This window comes from Oryx dammah, unplaced genomic scaffold (genome assembly GCF_014754425.2).
Source record: "Oryx dammah isolate SB20612 unplaced genomic scaffold, SCBI_Odam_1.1 HiC_scaffold_21, whole genome shotgun sequence".
NCBI classification, from domain to species: Eukaryota; Metazoa; Chordata; class Mammalia; order Artiodactyla; family Bovidae; genus Oryx; species Oryx dammah.
The window spans coordinates 3,328,870-3,353,136 of NW_024070205.1; the positions used below are offsets into that span (position 1 = coordinate 3,328,870).

The 24,267-nt window shown below is 42.5% G+C and overlaps 1 protein-coding gene across 1 annotated transcript in view; it reads right to left on the reverse strand.

Moving 5' to 3' along the window:
* PTPRC (protein tyrosine phosphatase receptor type C) overlaps positions 1-24,267 on the reverse strand; it is a 141,625-nt gene that overhangs the window by 45,694 nt on the left and 71,664 nt on the right. Inside the window, exons 8-11 of the mRNA XM_040263779.1 lie at positions 20,450-20,569; positions 18,203-18,361; positions 16,264-16,472; positions 11,625-11,771 (exon numbers count right to left, since the gene is read on the reverse strand). Coding sequence (XP_040119713.1) covers positions 11,625-11,771; positions 16,264-16,472; positions 18,203-18,361; positions 20,450-20,569 — 635 coding nt within the window. The remainder of the gene's footprint in view (positions 1-11,624; positions 11,772-16,263; positions 16,473-18,202; positions 18,362-20,449; positions 20,570-24,267) is intronic.

Sequence of the window (24,267 nt, forward strand, 5' to 3'; positions counted from 1 at the left end):
TTGCATTGATCGCTGAAGAAGGCTTTCTTATCTCTTCTTGCTATTCTGTGGAACTCTGCATTCAGATGCTTATATCTTTCCTTTTCTCCTTTGCTTTTCGCCTCTCTTCCTTTCACAGCTATCTGTAAGGCCTCCCCAGACAGCCATTTGGCTTTTTTGCATTTCTTTTCCATGGGGATGGTCTTGATCCCTGTCTCCTGTACAATGTCATGAACCTCTGTCCATAGTTCATCAGGCACTCTATCTATCAGATCTAGGCCCTTAAATCTATTTCTCACTTCCACTGTATAATCATAAGGGATTTGATTTAGGTCATACCTGAATGGTCTAGTGGTTTTCCCTACTGTCTTCAATTTAAGTCTGAATTTGGCAATAAGGACTTCATGATCTGAGCCACAGTCAGCTCCCAGTCTTGTTTTTGCTGACTGTATAGAGCTTCTCCATCTTTGACTGCAAAGAATATAATCAGTCTGATTTCAATATTGACTTCCCTGGTGGCTCAGATGGTAAACAGACTCTGGGAGGGCACAAAAGAACCTTCTGCACATATGGACCCAGGAGAGAGGAGCAATGACCCCACAAAAGACTGACCCAGACTTGCCCGTGAGTGTCCAGGAGTCCCCGCAGAGGCGTGGGCTGCCGGTGGCCTGCCGCAGGGCTGGGGGCACTGAGTGTAGCAGTGTATACATGGGACCTTGGGAAGGGGGTTGCCATTGTCTTCATTCCCTCCACCACAGTTAGGTCCCAGGTAAATAAGAGAGGGAACACAGCCCCACCCATCAACAGAAAATTGGGTTAAAGATTTACTGAGCATGGTCCCACCCATCATAACCAGACCCAATTACCCCCTCAATCAGTCTCTCCACCAGGAAGCTCCAATAAGCCTCTTATCCTTCTCCATCAGAGGGCAGATAGGCTGAAAACCACAATCACAGAAAACTAACCAATCTGATCACATGGACCACAGCCTTCTCTAACTCAGTGAAACTATGGGTCATGCCATGTAGGGCCACCCAAGACAGACGGGTCATGGTGGAGAGTTCTGACAAAACGTGGTCCAGTGGAGAAGGGAATGGCAAACCACTTCAGTATTCTTGCCTTGAGAACCCCATGAACAGTGTGAAAAGGCAAAAGGATAAGACACTGAAAGATGAACACCCCAGGTGGGTAGGTGCCCAATATGCTCTGGAGATCAGTGGAGAAATAACTCCAGAAAGAATCAATGGATGGAGCCAAAGTAAAAACAATGCCCAGCTGTGAATGTGACTGGTGATGAAAGTCCAATGCTGTAAAGAGCAATATTGCATAGGAACCTGGAATGTTAGGTCCATGAAACAAGGCAAATTGGAAGTGGTCAAACAGGAGATGGCAAGAGTGAACATCAACATTCTAGGAATCAGTGAACTAAAATGGACTGGAATGGATGAATGTAACTCAGATGACCATTATATCTACTACTGTGGGCAAGAATCCCTTAGAAGAAATGGAGTAGCAGTCAAAGGACTAGTCAACGAAAGAGTCCAAAATGCAATACTTGGATGCAGTCTCAAAAATGACAATGATCTCTGTTCATTTTCAAGGAAAACTATTCAATATCACAGTAATCCAAGTCTATGCCTCAACCAGTAATGCTGAAGAAGCTGAAGTTGAATGGTTCTATGAAGACCTACAAGAACTTCTAGAACTAACACCCCAAAAAACTAACACCCTATAATGTCCTTTTCATTATAGGGGATTGGAATGCAAAAGTAGGAAGTCAAGAGATACTTGGAGTAACAGGCAAATTTGGCCTTCGAGTACAGAATGAAGTAGGAGAAAGGATAATAGAGTTTTACCAAGAGAATGCACTGGTCAATGCAAACACCCTCTTCCAGCAACACAAGAGAAGTGTCTACACATGGACATCATCAGATGGTCAATACTGAAATCAGATTGATTATATTATTTGCAGCCAAGATGGAGAAGCTCTATACAGTCAGCAAAAACAAGACTGGGAGCTGACTGTGGCTCAGATCATGAACTCCTTATTGCCAAATTCAGACTTAAATTGAAGAAAGTAGGGAAAACCACTAAACCATTCAGGTATGATCTAAATCAAATCCCTTATGATTATACAGTGGAAGTGACAAATAGATTCAAGGGATTAGATCTGATAGACCTGATAGATCTGAAGAACTACAGACGGAGGTTCGTGACATTGTACAGGAGACAGGGATCAAGACCATCCCCAAGGAAAAGAAATGCAAAAAGGCAAAATGGCTGTCTGGGGAGGCCTTACAAATAGCTGTGAAAAGAAGAGAAGTGTAAAGCAAAGGAGAAAAAGAAAGATACACTCATTTGAATGCAGAGTTCCAAAGAATAGCAAGGAGAGATAAGAAAGCCTTCCTCAGTGATCAATGCAAAGAAATAGAGGAAAACAATGGAATTTGAAAGACTAGAGATCTCTTCAAGAAAATTAGAGATACCAAGGGAATATTTCATGCAAAGATGGGCTCAATAAAGGACAGAAATGGTATGGACCTAACAGAAGCAGAAGATATTAAGAAGAGGTGGCAAGAATACACAGAAGAACTGTACAAAAAAGGGTTTCACGACCAAGATAATCACGATGGTGTGAACACTGACTTAGAGCCAGACATTCTGGAATGTGAAGTCAAGTGGGCCTTAGAAAGCATCACTACAAACAAAGCTGGTGGAGGTGATGGAATTCCAGTGGAGCTATTTCAAATCCTAAAAGATGATGCTGTGAAAGTGCTGCACTCAGTATGCCAGCAAATGTGGAAAACTCAGCAGTGGCCACAGGACTGGAAAAGGTCAGTTTTCATTCCAATCCCAAAGAAAGGCAATGCCAAAGAATGCTCAAAATACTGCACAATTGCACTCATCTCACACGCTAGTAAAGTAACGCTCAAAATCTCCAAGGATTCAACAGTACGTGAACTATGAAATTCCAGATGTTCAAGCTGGATTTAGAAAAAGCAGAGGAACCAGAGATCAAATTGCCAACATCTGCTGGATCATCAAAAAAGCAAGAGAGTTCCAAAAAATAACATCTACTTTTGCTTTATTGGCTATACCGAAGCCTTTGACTGTGTGGATCACAACAAACTATGGAAAATTCTTCAAGAGATGGGAATACCAGACCACCTGACCTGCCTCTTGAGGTCAGGAAGCAACAGTTAGAACTGGACATGGAACAACAGACTGGTTCCGAATCAGAAAAAGAGTATGTCAAGGCTGTATACTGTCTCCCTGCTTATTTAACTTCTATGCAGAGTACATATGAGAAATGCTAGGCTGGATGAAGCACAAGCTGGAATCAAGATTGCTGGGAGAAATATCAATAACCTCAGATATGCAGATGACCCCACCCTTATGCAGAAAGCAAAGAAGAACTAAAAAGCCTCTTGATAAAAGTGAAAGAGGAGAGTGAAAAAGTTGGCTGAAAGGTCAACATTCAGAAAACTAAGATCATGGCATCTGGTCCCATCACTTTATGGCAAATAAATGGGAAAACAGTGGAAACAGAGACATAGTTTATTTTTGGTGGCTTCAAAATCACTGCAGATAATGACTGCACCCATGAAATTCAAAGACACTTACTCCTTGAAAGAAAAGTTATGACCAATCTAGACAGCGTATTAAAAAGCATAGACATTACTTTGCCAACAAAGGTCTGTCTAATCAAAGCTATGGTTTTTCCTGTGGTCATGTATGGATGGGAGAGTTGAACTGTAAAGAAAGCTGAGTGCCAAAGAATTTATGCTTTTGAACTGTGGTGTTGGCGGAGACTCCCGAGAGTCCCTTGGACTCTGAGGAGATCATATCAGTGCATCCTAAAGGAGATCCGTCCTGAATATTCATTGGAAGGACTGATGCTGAAGCTGAAACTCCAATCCTTTGGCCACCTGATGCGAAGAACTGACTCATTGGAAAAGACCCTGATGCTGGGAAAGGTTGAAAGCAGGAGGAGAAGAGGGCGACAGAGGATGAGATGGCTGGATGGCATCACCAACTCCATGGACATGAGTTTGAGCAAGCTCTGGGAGTTGGTGATGGACAGGGAGGCCTGGCGTGCTGCAATCCATGGGGTCACAAAGAGTCAGACACAAGTAGGTGACTGAACTGAACTGAACTGAACTGAACTGAGAAGGTGAGGAGTTAGCTAGACAGGTATCTGGGGGATGCTTGTTCAGGCACAGGTGGGATTAGGTGAGAGCCTCGAGGCAGGAACACACCTAGCATCCAAGGAGCAGCAGGAATCCCCTGAGGCTGGAGTGGGGGAGAGGGATGGGCCTCAGGAGATGCCAGCTGAGAATGAGTCAGCAGAGGGCAAGGGTAAGATTGGAGGGGCTTGTGAAGCATTTAAGGTCACACTGGTGTGTGTGTGTGTGTGTGTGTGTGTGTGTGTGTGTGTGTTTGCTTGTTTGTTGTTTTGCTGCACCACTATATTTGTAAGATCTTAGCTCCCCAATCAGGGTTGGAACCCACACGCTCCAGGGAGAGAGCACAGAGCGCGAGCCATTGGGCCTCCAGGGAATGCCCGCTTACCTTGGTATTTGAGTTAAATCTGTACCACCTGCAGGATTTTGAGTAGAGGAGTAATCAACTGTGACATGGGCATTAGACAGATTTGTATAACCCCCTTGTTGAAAGCACTATCATCCAGGCAAAATATAACAGTGGCTCAGATGAGGCTGGCAGCGCAGGTGTTAGGAGAAAGAAGTCATGCAGCATCACCGTCAGTGAAGACTGGGAAGGCTGTGCGGAGCAGCCCCAGAGGGAAACAGAAGCTCAGTTTGGGATTTGAGAGTCTGAAAGGACAAGTAGACACCCAAGTGGAGGTGCCAAGTAGGAGGCTGGCTAGAAGAGATCTGAGACTGGATAGAGGGTCTCCAACATACAGCTGTTGCTTAAAGCTGTGAAGACTGAATGATTAACCCGGAAATTAAAAGTGGATAGAAGTCCCAAGACTCAGTCCTGAGACATGCAGGGTTAAAAAGTAGGAGGAAAAGATGCAGCCGGCAAAGGGACTCTCAAGTGAAGCAGGATGAAAGGAGCTTTGCTGTTGACAGGTGTGCGGGTGGAGAACTAGGGCGGCAGCTGAAGAGGAAACGGGGTCAGGAGAGATACTGCGGTTGCTCCTGCTTGTTTGCTTTTAAAAACTGCATGCCAACGAGACCTATCCAGCAGAGGAGGGAAATGATGACCCGGGAGAAAAAGAAGGCTGTTGGTCATGGACGTTGGTTCCAGGATCAAGGGATTCCAGGGTAATGGCAAGAGAGAGATGATGGTGATGGATTATGAATTGACTTTGTGCATGGTGGGGGCCCTAAAGGAAGTCGGTCCTGAATAGTCACTGGAAGGGCTGATGCTGAAGCTGAAACTCCAATCCTTTGGCCACTTGATGCGAAGAGCTGACTCACTGGAAAAGACCCTGATGCTGGGAAAGATTGAAGGCAGGAGAAAGGGATGACAGAGGATGGGACGGTTGGATGGCATCATGGACTCGGTGGACATGAGACTGAGCAAGCTCTGGGAGTTGGTGATGGACAGGGAAGCCTGGCATGCTGCAGTCCCTGGGGTTGCAAAGGGTCGGACACAACTGAGCGACTGAACTGCACTGATGGTGGGAGTGGAGGACCATTATCCACATCAGGGTTCCCTACTGCTGCTGTGGTCAGCGTGCTTCATGAAGATGGGCAGAGACCTAGCCTTCTTACTCTTGTAGGTGAGGAAGCAAATTCAACCCTCCTGAATCATGCTTCTAAGGCAATCCAGAAATTATACATTTGAGGTGGGGCTGGGCTGAGAAGCCTGGGTGCTTTGAAGGAGATGGGTGGTGAGGAGAATTTCCAGATGGTGCCCAAGGTTTCCAGTCTCAGTTATCTCATCAACCACTAATGTAGGCACTACGACAAAGAAACTGCAGAGCGAACTCCAGCCTCAAGTCAGCGGGGACTTTCCCGCTGGAAGACACCAAGACTGTTCTGGGTGAGCATGACCTAACCACGAGTCCTTTAAAAAAGCTGAAGTCAGTGATTTGAGGTGCTGAAGGACTCCCCAGGCTGTCTGGAGCAGGTCAGCTGGAAAGAACACGAGGGGCTTCTGGGAGCTGAGTGCAAGCCCTGGCCCCGGGACCCCAAGGAAATCAGGCCAGCGGTCCCACCACAGCAAGAAACAGGACTCCGCCAACCTGGATCAACCCTGGAAGCATTTGTATGCATATTCTCCAGATAAAAACTCATCCTGGCCGACATCTAGGTTTCAGAAGACCCAGTCACACGGAGCCGGAACTCTGACTACGGAATTGTGAGCTAATAAATCAGTGGGTGTGGTGTGAAGCTGCTGGTTTAACCCGTTAGACAGCAAGAGAAAACAAATACACAGCCACCTGTCCTGTGTGCTTTCGACTGGAGGCAGTCCGTGGGGTTGAGGGGAACAATCGGCCTCCTCCCCGACCCTGCTCCCTTCCTCTGCCCGTGGCTGGCCCTAGCTAACTCTTAAGCAGACTTATTTTCTCTCCCTTGCTGTTAAGTCTGTACAGGTAACTGAGATAAGGGTAGCAGGCATATCGATCACAGCTGGGTCTGGTATTTTCCACCCTGTGAAAGACCCTACATTCTCTTCTCCAGAATGCTGGCTGGAGCTTGGTTGTCATCCCAACTTCAGGAGCCACCTCTGGAGAGGGCAGCCCCTGGGTCCGCAAGGAGCTTTGAATGAGTGTGTGGAGCAAGACTCTGCCCTTGACAAGGACATAAACATCCCCAGTTGGAGTAGAAATGGACCTAGAGCCCATCAGACAGAGTGAAGTAAGTCAGAAAGAGGAAAACAAATAATGCGTATTAATGTCAGTATGTGGAATCTAGAGAAATGGTACAGACAAACCTCTTCGCAGGGCAGGAGTACCGATGCAGATATAGAGGGCAGACAGGCGGGCACCAAGGAGGGGGACGAACTGAGGGCCGAGCACTGAGACACGCACGCTACTCGCGGGAAGCCGCCGTCCACGGGAGTTGGGGATGGACAGCAAAGCCTGCCCAACTCAGCTCAGCTCAGCTCAGCTCACTGCTCTGCGACGACCTAGAGGGGTGGGCTGAGGGGTGCAGGTCCAAGAGGAAGGAGGTGCACGTGTGTGTGTACATAAGTCACTCCACTGTACAGCAGAAACTAACCCAGCAACTGTGAAGCAACTATACTCCAATTTTTAAAAAAGATTAAGAAAATAAGCAGTGTCTACTCAGTTACGCCACAGCGATCCGGGGATCTATCTGTTACGGCATCCACTACTGTCTTAACTGATCAGTACCCCTCACTCATCCCACACTGACCGAGCAAATGCTATGCTTCCTACAACCATGACGGTCTCTGGGGATAGGACAGAAAACACGGCTTAAAAAGGCACCAGTTTGGAGGGAATCTTCCTTCTCTCTGGGGGGAAACAAAGGCTAGACAGGTGAATAAGCCAATAAAACGATTATATATTTTCCTTGGATTTAAGGGGAAAAAGGTAGAGAAGTGTGAAAATAAGAGAAACCTATTTTCTACACGATCCGTGCAAGATTTCCTGAGCACGAGACGTTTCTTTTACAGCCGGAAGCGTGAAGCAACTCAGCCAGGCCAAGGGCTGCCCAAACTGCGTGTCTGGAGACAATGGGTGGTCAGTAACAACACAGAGGATCTCGCGGCCCACACGGCCCCTTAAGGACGACGGGACTTCTAATCACCTTCTCCCGTGTGTGTCACTGTAACTAGGATAAAATCGCCAATGAGAACCAAGCCCTCAAGGAAACCCTCTCACGAAAGATGGATGCCAAAATAATACATCAACTTCTGACTCCAAAATGTGACCCAGACGAACTCCAACAGGCCAGCAAAAAGAAAGTGAACCAAAGAAAATTTTCCACAGATAGTAGTCTCCAGGTCACAAAGGCCAGTAGCATCCAGGAAAATAAGTGCAAAAGACCCACAGACAACCAAGAATAAAGAGGAGAGCCGAAACACTCCCAGAAGAAAATAAAACACGGGGACATAGGAAAAGAAAAAGAAGCCGGGAAGTCACACGGGACACAGTGGAACAAACAAACAAACTTCAGAAAAATCCTTCTACAGAGCTTGCAGCTATTTATTGTTTATTTGCCACACCACGCAGCATGCGGAATCTTAGCTCCCTGAGCAAGGACTGAACCCACAACACCCTGCAGGAAGCTGAAGACTCAACCACTGGACCACCAGGGATGTCCACAGAAATACTTTCAAAGTCTAGATTTTTAAGCTTAGATTCCATCCCAGGGTAACATATTGATCAAGTGCCATTATAAAGATATCTTAATGCATGCAAAATTGGAATATTTCCTTCTTACAGTACCAGATTTTTAAAAAATGGTAAAATTTTTAAAATACATGAGATTCAAATGCAGCAATTCTAAAACGGGAAACCGATGAGGGGAAACTTTATAATGGCATCGGGTGTAGCCTTAGAGAGCTTCAGAAGGAAAGGGCCCAAATGTTGTTAAAATACAGGTGGTAGAGTGTGATGCCAGAAAAACCGAGTCAAATACATTTCGAGTAGCTGTGCTTCTGCAATTCACAACTCAAGAGCCACCCCACCCTCGAGTAGATGTCACTATTAAAAGGGGACAACATGATTTATCTCTTAGGAGAATCTATTGCTAGAAAGAGTTGATAGTTTTTCTGCCCTATGGAGAAAAGAAGGATGGGGTGACCCTGTATCTCCACTGAAGGTAAAATCTGATAAAGACGGACTCGCAGCTGTGTTACTTGGCAACACGGCAGGTATCGACACAAGCCCTGAGTTCTGCATGGCGTCTGGGCCAGGACGGGCGTGGATGAACCACCATCCTGGTGGGAAGTGCTGACCTGGGCTCCCCTGAGAGCATGCACGCAGCGCGCATCGTGTCCCGCGGCTCACCCCCGTCGGCGCCTTTGGCAGCTGTGCCCAGGGAACTACCACATAATCCATCAGCTCCTTTCTTAACACGGGGCTTCTAAGCCGGGACGCTCCGCCACAGGTGGCCTCACTCTTCTCAGTAGAGTCTGGAGGGTTGAACTGTTCATGGTCCTCAGACTGCAGTGGGCAATGCTACCGGGAATTCCTCGGCCAGACCCCGCTTCTGACTGTGTTCCCTGCTCCGTGATTCTCTGAGTGAAGTGGTGCCAAGCTGGGCTTATAGAGATGGTTGTGTGAATTGTCCAGTGGAATCTATGACCCCCAAGAGTAAGTGCTGCCACTATGAACTGTTTACATAATCAGAACTCAATGAAGCTGTTGGTATTGTAAGAGCTTAGAAAAGAAAAGTGCATGGAAATAAAGTTCAAGAGAGCTGGCTGAATGTGTACGGCATTTCACATTAGGAGCCTTCATTTAAAATATCTGAGCAGAAAGAACTAAAACTTTTTATGGAAACTAGTCAAGCACGTTTGGAAAATAAGATGCTTGACTGAACTGAACTGATATATTCCCTCTTTGAAAGACTTGGGAAAATAAAGCATCAGTGAATGCACACGTGCATATGAGCACTGGTGAGCTGCCATCAGAAACAGCTGTGGAGGGAATTCCCTGGTGGTCCAGGGTTTAAGACTTTGCCTTCCAATGCAGGGACCGCAGGTTCGACACCTGGTCAGGGAATCAAGATCCCACATGCCTCACGGCCAAAATAACCAAAACATAAAATGGAAGCAATAGTGTAACAAACCCAATAAAGACTTTAAAAGTGGTCTACATCAAAAAAATCTTAAAAAATAAAAATAAAAACCAGCTATGCTTGGTAACACCACACTTGGAGGTCTGAATTTAACTTAATTTACAAAGCTGACAAGCAGAGAAAACTCAAACAGTGTGAGGTCTTCTTCCTCCACAGGCTCAGACCAATAAGCAACTCTCCAAAGAGCAGCAGATGATATTGCTTTTAGACATGGAGGAAACTATAAGAAGAACTGAAAACAGAAACAGTGAAAACTGGGCGTTCTGGTGAGCAGAACAAGCAGAGGGGAGTGGTGACATCCAGCTGTTATCCTCACTGTTACAATGACATTTAATTTCAGTGATTTTTCCTACACACAGCTCTACTTTGATTAAAGCATTTTTGCTTGCGTACTCAGTCACGTCAGACTCTTTGTGATCCCATGGACTGTAGCCCACCAGGCTCCTCTCTCTATAGAATTTTCCAGGCAAGAATACTAGAGTGCGTTGCCATTTGCTTCTCCAGGGATCAAACCCATGTCTCTTGCATTGACAGATGGATTCTTTACCACTGAGCCACTGGGGAAGCTTTTAGGGCCTGTTTATCCTAGCTTAGTTGGGTAAATCAACATAGATTTGTAGTAACACCTGCTTCTGCCAAGCATACAGTTGAGGGACAGAAAAAAAGAAAAGGTAACAGTGCTGGCTTCTGCAGCACATATACTAAGACTGAAACAACACAGAATTTTAGTGCCAGTCCTGAGGAAGGATGACACACAAATTCATGAAGCACCCCATATTTGGGGGCAGTTTGGGATGAGCAGATGCAAACTGGTGTACATACTGAATAGATTATAATGGATAAACTACAAGGTCACACTGTATAGCACTGGGAACTATATTCAATATCCTGGATAAACCATAATGGAAAAGAATATAAACACAGAGTGCTTTTAGATGCATGTGAGATGCTTTGCTGTACAGCGGTAATTAACACAACACTGTAATCAACAATTCAACTATACATCCATCAAAAGTAAGTTCAGAAAAAAGGTAATTTCTAACACGGTACACAAGACAAATATGCTGGTTCCTAACACGAAGAAACACCATAAACAGAATCATAATAGGAGTCTATGTAGGTAAATTCTTCATGAATTATTTTATGAAATCAACCAACTTTCAAGAATTGAATTTCCTAAACTGAACTTAAGATATTATTTCTTTTTCAGGAAACCTCAGGTTGGATACATTCACTTGATGATTGAAAAGTAATGTCCAGAATGACCGAAATCCTGCTTGTGATAAATAAACAGCTTTCGCTAACTGAGTCTAGTTTTTGGTCACGGGAGGTAAGGTTGACTGGTTTGATCTCTGGGTAGGAAGATCCCCTGGAGGAGGAAATGGCAGCCCACTTCAGTATTCCTGCCTGGGAAATCCCATGGACAGAGGAGCCTGGCGGGCTGCAGTCCATGGGGCTGCAAAGAGTCAGAGGCACTGATCGACCCAGCACACACACAAAGCATTTGTTTGAAAAAAAAAAAAAATACAAACAGCAAACACACACATGCCCCACGGTGATAAGATAACTGAAGATACCAGACCACCCCCTCAGCTTACTTTACATGCAAACACGCTTATGTCAGAAGACAGGTGACTGAGGACAGTAGCGGAGCCTTTCTTTCAAGTTTTCGGATAAATGCCAACAGGCCAAATGTTCCACTATGATGTTTATTGAGCATTGTGGAGTGGCCAGGTACGTGCGGACAGGAGAGGGGCCCACACCACGCAGGGTGGCCCCGAGCCTGCCCAAGTGTAAGGCCTTATTTTAACATGATGTTCACCTGCATGTACATTTGCTCACACAGCTTAAAATATAATGTTTATGGAAATATACAATTTGAAAATTTAATAATTAAATGTGAGTACGAATGTAAAATAATAAAGCATTGGAAGCAGGAACACATGTGTCATGAAAACAGAATAAATAGCCCGGAGAAGACTTACAAGATGTTGATGCTGTAACACTCTCCCGAGGACCAGCATATTTTGTATTGTTATAATAGACCTGGGTTTCAGAAACGAGAGAGAAGAAGGTTTTCTAAATTAAATTTGTGATTCACAATATAACACACTCCTATTTGTCATACACTGCTGTTTATTTTCATTAAAATATATACTGGATAACTTGAAACTTCAAGACTATGGCAATACTCTATTATCAGATTTCTTAAATATTTACCAGTGAAAATGATATAAAGAAATCTTATCCCATTTAGCAATAATAATAATACTGATAGCTATGGTCAGCAAGAACTAAGTGGACACGAAGGAATAAAATCCAACATACCAAAGTGTTCATTATTTAAAGTTAAAATTCCCTATGAATAGACTAATATCTTCACATTTCTTTAAAAAGGAAATTCTGGTGTATACTGCTTACTAGAGTTACACATACTCATACTCTGTACAAAAAAATTTTAAGACTAAGTGGAAACAATTTAATGTAAGAATCACACTATTTATACTAAAGTAATTTTAGTTCATAAGGGTTAAAATGATACAAATTGATGACATGGCAACATCTACAGTTTAGACATAAGGATTAAACATGATCAAGCAAAACCAATGTAGATACACAAGGGAAATTGCACGGACCAAGAAAGCATCAAGAATCTTCAGTCAAAAAAACAAAATAAACAATCGAGGTAAAAGTAGATTTGATTAAAAGAGGTGAATGATAAATATACTTTGGCGATCTGATGTGAAGGACTGACTCACTGAAAAAGACCCTGATGCTGGGAAAGACTGAAGGTGGGAGGAGAAGGGGACGACAGAGGATGAGATGGTTGGATGGCATCACCGACTCAAAGGACATGAGTTTGAGTAAACTCCAGGCCTTGGTGATGGACAGGGAGGCCTGGCATGCTGCAGTCCACGGGGTCACAAAGAGTCGGACACGACTGAGTGACTGAAATGAACTGAACTGAATGATAAATATGATAGATCTGTAAAAAAAATATACCTAAGCTTTTACCCTGTGGAGGATATACAATCTCACCAGTACCCACAGAATGTTTATAAATATTAATCTCACATTGAGCTGTAAAAAACAGTGTAAATTTCAAAGGGCAGAAATTATAAAAGCCCAGTTATCTTTTTAAAATAATAATTAAGCACAATACAAAAATGCAGGAACTAAAAATATACAAACATTTTCTTTAAAAAATTAATTTAAAATGTTTCCAAATTATAATTACATACTCTATGGAAATTATCAATAATAAGAACAATCTAGTTTAAAAATCCATTCATTCAATTTTATGTCAGTCATTGAAAAGTTAGGGATAAAAGACATGGGATAGAGTGAAAATTTTAGCAAAGGATAATTGATAAGTTTAAAGCTTTTTCTTAGTTAATAAAAAAGAAAAGGAGAAAGAAATAGTCAAAAATCACTTTCAGTTCCCAAACTAGCAGAACATCAAAATAAACCTATAATAATGGCAAGTAATAAATTAATAACTATAAAAACAATTATATTAATTTATTAACTGGAGATAAGAATGATGTATAAAGCTAAAACGTTACTCCTTCATGAAGGTATAAATATAGCAACAGGTTCTGAAATAAACATAAAAGCAAGTTATGGGAACTGCAGAGAAGAAAACAATAGTCTTGAAGAGTGAGGAAGAGAATGGAAAGCTAAACTGTCTCCTAATTTGAATTTTAAGACTGCACTTTAATATGGTGTTGAGCTATATTTTTCCAGAATAAGTTATCACGATTGACACATGGGAGAAGAAAACTCCAGAAAGAGAGAAGAGTACTAAGTTTTTAAAGACAGTAAAACCTAAGTGTTTTGAAAAACAGAAAGAAAGCCAGTGTGCCTGGAGCTTCCTGGGTGCTGAGGAAGATGAGGTGAAATGGACAATAATAGGTAATAACAATGCATTTGTTTGGGAAAATTAAAAAAAGTGCACTCATTCAAACCCTCCTATGCTGTGGACAGGAATGTAAATTGGTGTGGCCACTATGGAGAATAGCATGGAGGTTCCTTAAAAAGCTAAAATTAGAGCTATCACACTGCACAGCAATCCCACTCCCAGGCATAAACCCAGAGAAAAACATGGTCTGAGAAGGTGCACAAACTGAGATGTTCACTGCAGCACTGTTTACAATAGCCAAGACATGGAAGTAACTTAAGTACCCACCAGCAGAGGAAGGGACAGAGAAGATGAGGGACAGGTATGCAGTGGAATTCCATTCAGCCATACCAAGGAACTCAACAGCGCCGTGTGCAGAGATGTGGATGGACCTAGATTGCCACACAGAGTGAAGTAAGTCAGAAAGAGAAAGACAAACATCGCATACGTATGCTGAACTTAGAAAAACGGTGGAGATGAACTTATTTGCAAAGCAGAAATAGAGACACAGACGTAGCAAACAGACATGGTTACCAAAGGGGAAAGACAATGTGAGATGATTTGGGAGATTAGGAGTGACATAGAGACACTGTTGATACTGTGTATAAAATAGACAGCTAGTGAGAGCCTGCTGCCCAACACAGAGACCTCTTCTTAGCGCTCTGTGGCGACCTAAATGGGAAGGAAATCCAAAAAAGGGGATATGTGTACAGGTGTGACTGCTTCACTTTGCCGTACAGCAAGAGACTAACAAGACGCTGTAAAGCAACTATACTCCAATGGGTTAATTTTTAAAAAATCTTAAATTACATGTAACTTCCTTTTGGCCCAATACATTCTTTTTCAGGAATTTATTCAGAGACAATAAAAGACATATTCAAAGATGCTGTTATTTTCCAATAAGAGTGTTTACTTATTGTTGTTTTTAACAGAGACCAAAACAGTCATGGTGAGTAGAATGCAATAAAGCCATAAGACAAAACCTTGTGCAACCATTAGAAATTAGTAGCAGAATACTTAATATGGAAAATGTTCATGATACAGTGATTTTTGAAACATGCAGTTTATCAAACCGTGTGCTTTTATCATGGGAGTGGTGAGATAATGAGAAATATATCCAGTTTCTGACACAGAGCTCCTAAAACCTTTGTAATTTCCTACGTGCATGCTCAGTCATTCAGTCATGGCCAACACTTTGCGATCCCATGGACTGTAGCCTGCCAGGCTCCTCTGTCCATGGATTCTCCTGGCAAGAATCCTGGAGTGGGTTGCCATTTCCTCCTCCAGGGAATCTTCCAGACCCAGGGATGAAACCCAGGTCTCCCACATTGCAGGCAGATTCTTTCTCACTGAGCCACCAGGAGTGACAGTCTTTTCTTCCACTGAAGTGACTCTGAGCAGGTTCCCAGACGGCTCCCACAGGAGGACTGCCAAGACCAAGCCAGAATCAGTCTTGGAATTTTCAGCGCCCCCCCATTCTCATGAGAAGGGAGAAGAGTAGAAAATGGAGTTTATGACTGATCGTGTCTATGTGATGAAGCCTCCAGAAATTCCCAGAAGTACAGGGTTCAGAGAGCTTCCAGACTAGGGAGTACATTCACACCAGGAGAGAGACACACCCCCAACTCCACGGGGACAGAGGCTCCTGCACTCAGACCCTCCCAGACCTCCCCTACATATCTCTTCACCTGGCTGTTTACCTGAATCCTTTCTCACAGCCTTTAAGTATTTGCCTGAGTTATGTGAGCTGCCTCAGTAAATTAATCAAACTCAAGAAAGGGGTATTAGGAGTCCCCGACGTGGAGCCCAATCGAGCAGACGTGACGGGGATCTCTTAGCTATCATTCCGAAGCAGGGCGGGGCCAGTCTCATGGGACTGACCCCTCCCCTGTGGAACAGGACACTTTCTCTGGGTAGATGGTGTCGAAATTGAATTAAATTATGGGGCGCCCACCAGTCATCTCAGATAGCTGCTAGACGGGGAAAACCTTTACACGTTTGGTGACCAAAAGTGTCAGGAGTCTTCTAGGTCTTCAGTTTTCTTTGGAAATTCTTCAGAAACACAGGAGGCAGAATGAACTGAATGAGCTGAGGCTTTCTCAGCAAGAGGAAAAGACTGAGCCCTCCCATTTGAGAAACACATACACAAAATATGGTCAGTAGACAGTGAGTTTATGGGTGAGCTTTTAAACTCTGCGTACATTGCTATTTCCTTACATTTTTTTCCTATTTTCTAACCTCAATGTACCTGTAAAAAAATATTTTTAATTAAAGAAAGATCACATTAGTAAAGACACAAAGCCAAGAAGAACAAAAGATGTGGCAAAGTAATAACTAATTATCATTAATAAATAATAATTTGTGCCCTGTGTTTCTTGACATAGGAACAATAACTTAACCATAAGTAGCCGTGCTGAAGGTCAAAAATATTCCAACCAAATATCTGCCGTAAATCCCTATATTTAGTACTGTAGATGAAAAGTATGGAGTCAAAGGTTTAAGACTTACAAAGTGTGATTCCTTTAGGCCTCAGAGCTTCTCAAGCTTGTGTGAGCACTAGTCCTAGTATTAAGTACTGCAGAATAATAACTATAGTACATATCAGCTCTGGAGCGACTATAGAAATTGTAATCTTACCGAAAAATTATATTCTGTTAAGTATTGAAGATCTTCTACCAAGAATCTGCATTCTGATGCTGAATCAGTTTTAACCAAGGTATTTCCAGATCTTACTTCCAAATAGAACTTCCCGTTGGGGCCATTAACCTGGTCAGGAGGTTTACAGTTCACATCTATAGTATTTTCTGTCTTCCGTGAAGCCCTTAGACCATTGACCTCGCTTGGATCTATCAAAATGAAAAAGAAAACAACAACAACAAAAAAACAGTGGTTACTTTAACCATTTGTTAAATGAATATTTAAATTACTGGATAACATATGTGAACAATATAAACCATTCTAAGTGCTTATTTGGGGATGGGGAAATTAGGAGATAATGTACATTAAAAAGCTGTTTAAGAAAATATCTGAAAATAAATTACACATCATTCAATGAATATTAGCACATAAGTTGTACTTGAAACTATGGGATTTTTGCGGTTCTCCCAAAGAGAGTGTGCTGTTCTTATTCTTCCGTCACTCAGTTGTGTCCAGCATTTTGCAGCCCCAAAGACTGCAGCACCCCAGACTTCCTGTCCTTCACTGTCTCCTGGAGTTTGCTCAAACTCATGTCATTGAGTCAATGAGACCATCCAACCATCTCATCCCGTCACCCCCTTCTCCTCCTGCTCTCCATGTTTCCCAGAATCAGGGCCTTTTCCAGTGAGTTGGCTCTTCATATCTTGTGGCCATATTATTGGAGCTTCACCTTCAGCATCAGTCCTTCCAATGAATATTCAGGATTGATTTCCTTTAGGATGGACTGGTTGGATCTCCTTGAGGTCCAAGGGACTCTCGACAGTCTTCTCTAGCACCACAGATTGAAAGCATCAGTTGTTCGGCACTCAGCCTTCTTTATGGTACAATCCTCATAGCTGTACACAACTACTAGAAAAACAAAGCTTTGACCATATGGAGCTTTGCTGGCAAAGTGATGTCTCTGCTTTTTAACACGCTATCTAGTTTTCACAGAGAATGTGTAGAAGTAGAGAACAGAGGAAATGAAGAGAAGGGGCAGGCAGGGAAGAGATGGTGACAGGGAAACCTCAGAGACCTATAGATGGCTCAGGCCCTCCTTTTGGAAGCACTTACATGACCCTGGCGATACCTGGCTGAATTCTTCATTAGCAACAAATCGTCTTTGTGACTGTGATAGCATAGGAATTCAGGAAAATAACCAAAGTGTAAAGTTTGAGGACTTGGACTTTTGAAGCATGAACTTAAATGACATTAGGAGCATTTTATGCCCAGCCCCGAGTAGAACACCTGTCCTCCGTGAGCCTAGCCCCAAGGAGGGTCTCTGGAGCCCTGGCTGCTGATCTGCACAGGCTGTTTCTTGTCTCCTGACCCTCATGGAGTCCACAGTCACCCCAGAGACGGATGGAGCTTTGCTTCTGGAATCTGATGCCTCCCATTGGTGGCAACAGCCGAATGAATGTAAAATGAGACTTAAAACAGTACGCAGTTCACTGCAATGAAAAGAAAATGCTGGCAAAGTATTACGGTTTATGAAGTACTTGTGCAAGCAAAAGTCAGCAAGTGAATAGTTTGTGAGTGTGGTATTCTCAGGTATCTGATAGCAGTTGAAATTTCCAGACAATAAAGATAACAATAGATAATTCATTTTTCTCTAAGTTGGTTAGGTACTTAATTGCCTGAACTCTTACACACTGTACCAGCTCATAAGTTCTCAGGCTTCATTCTTACAATTCTGTGATTATACCTGAAGGACACAGAGAAAACCTGAAATGAGAGCTTTTAAATTGTTGTTTTTTAAACTATTATAAACCCTAGATATTAACAAATGTGCCAAATCAACGTGCTTCCCAAATGAAGAATAAATGTGAACTTGCTATTTAAACGGTTTAGACTTTGCTTTTCGCCATCCATAGAAAAAAGCATTAACTTCATAACTTACTTGTTGCATTTGTCTTAAATTTACAGGTCACATTTCCACTGCGAACTATTTTTCCTGTGACACAGGCTTGTAACAGCACCTCATAGTCTGTGAAAGGTGTCAAATGGTGCAAATCTCTTTCAGTCTGGGTTTTATTCAGAGTGGTGCAACTTGGTTTACCTCAGAGGGAAAAACAGAAACATTTATTAAGTCATCAAAAGTCAGGATTACCACATATTTAACTTGGTCTGTACATTAAATCATTCTGAGCCCACTCCAAACTGAGTGACTGAAATACAAAAATATTGTTTGTGCTCAGAAGTACATACAACTATCGGCAAATGTACTGAATGAATGTAATTACTCCAAATAAACTCAAATATTCCAAACTAATGGTTTCATAGTTAATTTGGTACATAACATATTAATAAATGAGTCCAAGCGTATCAGTGAAGATGGTCTATTTTCTTTCTGAGAAAGCACAGCCCATGGTGGATATTATGAAAGTCTTTTTTCCAATACTTTAGTGAAACTTTTTCTGATAACCTCCAAACTTTGAACTTCGGTATGAGCTACTGTTATGGACTTCAGATGCAGAATCCATTTGATCACTGATAACTCCATCTCCACATCCTACTTCTCTGAGCACTACAGGAATTGAGACGATGAGGGAAAGCAGCGGAGTCCGGAGGCCGAGAGAGACAGGGGACTGCGGGTGAGCTGGTTCCGAAGAACCCTTTGAGCACAGTCAGTGCGTGAGCCACCGTGGAGGCTGGATTCAGCCAGTTACCAACCGAGTTTCTGAGAAAAGGGCACACAAAGCCTGATGTTGTATCCCTGCCCATCCCTCCCTACCCATTCTGCTCAAGGATTATCACAGGGCAGTCATAAATTTGGATAGCACTGAATAAGAAGGATCTGTACTTGTTGCAAAAAATAAACAAAAACTTGTCTGACCACAATAACCAATGCATCACCTCCTTCTAAGCCCATTATTCAAATGCTCTTTTAAACTGTATAAAATGCAAAGGAATGATAAACACTGTTCCATAAATTCCCTCCATATACTCTGGCATTGAAAAAACTCCGTAGTGGAGAGAGAATATAAAAAGTGAGGAATACAGCAAGGGAAAGTGAGAAGGAGATTCAGAAAAGAGAAAAGAAAACCAATGTGCTCACACAGAAACCAAGCAAAGAGAGCTCACAGGAGAGGGGTCCAGCGAGGCAGACTATCCGACTGTCCTGCTGTTCTATCTTCCTATAATTTCCATTTTTCTTTTCTCATAGACATAACTTTTCAAAGTACCATAAGCTCAAATACATAGCAAACATTTCTTCTCCATAGCATTTGAGTCCTCTTATGCTAACTGGAAAACTACATGTGGATGGAGCTTTGCTTTAGTAGTTTGATTAGTATGATTCAACCAGCAAAAGGCACATGTTATCAAAATATACAATAACACACTGAAGAGAAGTGGCTTTCTGCCTCTTGAAATCTGAAAATTTCACCTACCCACTAAAGAGATGGAACTCTGTGAGATGTTCAGCTCAAAACTACTTTAAATTACAGGGCAAGGGCTGTCAAGAGGGCTATCCCAAGGGCTGAATCTATTCTGAGATGGTCCACAGTCCCCACTGTTTTCTACAGGCATTTTAGATACCTCGCATCACCCAGGAGAGGTCTGTTTTCTTAAATAGTCCCTCCAAAGGAAGGGCAAGTCCAGTGGTTGGATGCATCATAGCACGTGTTTTGGACTGCCTGTACTTCTGCAGAAGTTTCATGCTAACTAGAACTACGTTCTAAGATTCCACTGGCCGGTAAAGTGCCCTCCATGACTAAATAGGAATATGTTCATTTTTATTCACCCAATTTTGTGTAGGTGCCAGTTGGATCAAGCTATGAAAGTGATTTGTTTGTTATCCAGAACAATGAGTTCAAGCCAGTGCAGCTCACTTACATAATATGTGGAAGACAGCTGAGTATTATTGTCCAGAGATTTTCTTTCTCTAGGCTTTAGAATGTAAAGATTATAAGTAAGAAGGTCAAGAAGGACAAGCAATATTGGGGATGCTCTGAGCTTCGGTCATCTCAGAGGCTGGGGAGTCTATTAGTAAGTGGAGGCAGTTCTTAAAATCAGGACATACGGGATGCCCACCACGGTTGCTGTGTAGAAAGCTCTGTGGCTCACTTGCTCCATCCATATATCTAGTGTTTTCCAATTTTAGATTCATCTTTCCTGATATGGAATTAAATTTTCTACAAATTACCTGAAGTAATCCCATAGCAAAGAGAGAATCTATCAAAATAATTTTGAGGTGGTGTCCAGGTAATCTTTCCTTCAGTTGCACTTTTAGCAGAACAAGCAAAATTCTGAGGTGCTTTTGGTTCTGTTGAGAGAATAAGAAGATAAAATATGAAAAAAAAAAACAGGACATAGAGAAACCATTTGGCAATCATTAGCATGCATCGTTAATAGTCATAATTTGATTATGAATCAAAGATGAAATTGTAAGAAAGATACCTGCTCTTGTTACATTTTCTTTAGAGATCATTCGGCTCAGAAAGTAAAGAATCTGCCTGCAATGCAGCAGGCCTGGGTTCAATCCCTGGGTTGCGAAGATCCCCTGGAGAAGGGAATGGCAACCCACTGCAGTATTCTTGCCTGGAGAATCTCACGGATAGAGGCGCCTGGCAGTTTACAGCCCATGGGGTTGTAAAGAGTGGGACACAACTGAGCATATAACACTTCTGTATATCTTCTTTTGTAACTATATGTTTTATAATGTACTAGAGGATTGACTTGGTTAGTCATTCATTTACTAATCAGTACCTACGTTCATGGAAGAGACTGGCTTACAGTGGCCTGATCTTTGTGCATGTTTGGTATCCACATAACGGTATCCCTAAGCATATTTCAAACCCTAACAATAATCACAGTGAGTTGATAAATTTACGTTTTCTATACTGTAGGGGTAGTTTGGATAGGACAGAAACTGTAAGCTTACCTTTCTGGTTTCTCTTTTTTAAAGGGTAGGTGAGGTAAGCAGTCGGGGAGTGTGAAGTGAGTGAAGAGGTATTAGACTGTAATTTTAAGTCTAATTTTCTAACTCTTCCCCTAGGCAAATGCTCATAATTCGTATGTTCTAGAAAATTATTTATTTTACCTAACTTTTCATATTGGGTATAAGATTCTTTATAATCTGTGAAATTTCTACTGTATTTTTAATGTCCTTTTGTTAATGCATGAGGGAAGGTTGTTTTGCTAGAGGTCTATTTTATTATTCTCTTCAAAACCAAGCCTTCAAACTGATTAGTAAATTCCTGATATTTTTGCTTGTTTCTTCTTTCAATAATCTGTACTCCAGGCTTTGTTATTTTCTCCTTTCTAATATCTTTGTGGTTTGTTTTTTTTTTTTTTTTTTTGGTTCTTTTCTAAGCACTCTCCATTGATTTCATTTAACAGGAGCTAAGTGATAAAAGTTCCCATAAATTATCATTTGATCTTACTTAAGGTACAAATTCCCCTAAAATATGTCTTTACTTTATTCAAGTCTGAATGCCTTTGCTTCAAAAGGTAAATTTAAACCATTTTATTTATACTAACTTTTGATACGGTGGTTTGTTTAGTCGCTAAGTCGCGTCCGACTCTGGCGACCCCATGGACTGCAGCCCGCCAGGCACCTTTGGCCATGGGATTTCCCAGGATTTCCCCAGAACACTGGAGTGGGTTGCCTTTCCCTTCTCCAAGGGATCTTCCCAACCCAGGAATCAAACCCAGGTCTCCTGCACTGCAGGCGGATTCTTCACCAACTGAGCTATGAGAGAAGTCCGACTTTTGATATACTTTGACGTTTCTGCTCTTTCACCTACTGTTTACTACTTCACCTTCTCTCTCTCCCTCTCTGCCACGTTTTTCCTCTTCCTTCCCCTCCTCCTCCCCATTTTTCTTCTCTTCCTCCTCCTCCTCCCGCTCCTCCTCCTCTCTCCTTTTCCTCCTTCAACATGTAGAACATCTTTTATTCCATAACTTTCTTCTACTGACTATACACAATGTCGTCTACTTATCTGTCCTTCACATTTTTAGTGGTTGTTCATAAACTGCCTCACAATTACCATATTTTCCTAGTAAATGTCTGAAGTCAGCTGGAGCCTCTTGTTCAACTCTTTGGACTGCAGCACGCAAGGTTTCTCTGTCCTTCACTCTCTCCTGGAGCTTGCTCAAACTCGTGTCCATGGAGTCAGTGATGCCATCCAACCATCTCATCCTCTGTCATCCCCTTCTCCTCCCGCCTTTAATCTTTCCCAGCATCAGGGTTTATTTCACTGAGTCAGCTCTTCACGTCAGGTGACCAAAGTATGAGAGCTTCAGCTTCAGCATCAGTCCTTCCAATGAATATTCAGGGTTGATTTCCTTTAGAACTGACTGGTTTCATTTCCTTGCAGTCCAAGGGACTCTCAAGAGTCTTCTCCAATACCACATTTCGGAAGTACTAATTTTTTGGTATTCAGTCTTCTTTATGGTCCAACTCTCACATCTGTACATGACTACTGGAAAAACCATCTCTTCGACTATATGCACCTTTGTCAGCAAAGTGATGTCTCTGCTTTTTAATTCACTGTCTCGGCTCATTATAGCTTTTCTTCCAAGGATCAAGCATCTTTTAATTTCATGGCTGCAGTCATTATCTGAAGTGATTTTGGAGCCCAGGAAAATAAAGTCTGTCATTGTTTCCATTTTTTCCCCATCTATTTGCCATGAAGTGATTGGAACAGATACCATGATCTTCGTCTTAAATCAGCTTTTTCATTCTCCATTTCGCCTTCATCGAGAGGCTTTATTTCTACTAATCTCTCTACTTCCACTAAACATGACTGAAGTTTTAGCACTTTTCGATTCCTTCTCCCTGCCATCCTCCAGATGCTGTTATTTTCCAGAATTTATTTTTCAATTGCTACTAGTTATAATAATCTTATTATTTATGTTGCTGGCTTCTCAGTAGTAACAACTATTATTTTGCTATCAACAATTCGCTTTATCACTGCTTCTCATTAGCTTCTGTGCTCACCTTACTCCTGTGAGAGGCAGGATCTGAAAGTGGCCCAGAAGAGGCAGAAGACACCAAAAGGAGGAGGCTGCTACAGGAACGAGGAGATGCAATGGGAATTGTGTGAACAAGCATGTGACTTACCTCACAGTCTTGTTTCCACCTGGACCTCACAGCAGCCTACAGTTTGCAAAAACTTCATGGAGGTTTGGATTCTCTGTAATTTATTTCTAAATTCTCACTTTAAAATGGACACAATGCCTTTTTGTGAAACCCTTTCTCCAAATTCATATCTTTTTCTATGATTCTCAAGCTGGAATCAAGATTGCCAGGAGAAATATCAATAACCTCAGATATGCAGATGGTACCACCCTTATGGCAGAAAGTGAAGAGGAACTAAAAAGCCTCTTGATGGAAGTGAAAGAGGAGCGTGAAAAAGTTGGCTTAAAGCTCAACATTCAGAAAACGAAGATCATGGCATTTGGTCCCATCACTTCATGGGAAATAGATGGGGAAACAGTGGAAACAGTGTCAGACTTTATTTTGGGGGGCTCCAAAATCACTGCAGATGGTGACTGCAGCCATGAAATTAAAAGATGCTTACTCCTGAGAAGAAAAGTTATGACCAACCTAGATAGCATATTCAAAAGCAGAGACATTACTTTGCCGACTAAGGTCCGTCTAGTCAAGGCTATGGTTTTTCCAGTGGTCATGTATGGATGTGAGAGTTGGACTGTGGAGAAGGCTGAGTGCTGAAGAATTGATGCTTTTGAACTGTGGTGTTGGAGAAGACTCTTGAGAGTCCCTTGGACTGCAAGGAGATCCAACCAGTCCATTCTGAAGGAAATCAGCCCTGGGATTTCTTTGGAAGGAATGATGCTAAAGCTGAAACTCCAGTACTTTGGCCACCTCATGCGAAGAGTTGACTCATTGGAAAAGACTCTGATGCTGGGAGGGATTGGGGGCAGGAGGAGAAGGGGACGACAGAGGATGAGATGGCTGGATGGCATCACTGACTCAATGGACGTGAGTCTGAGTCA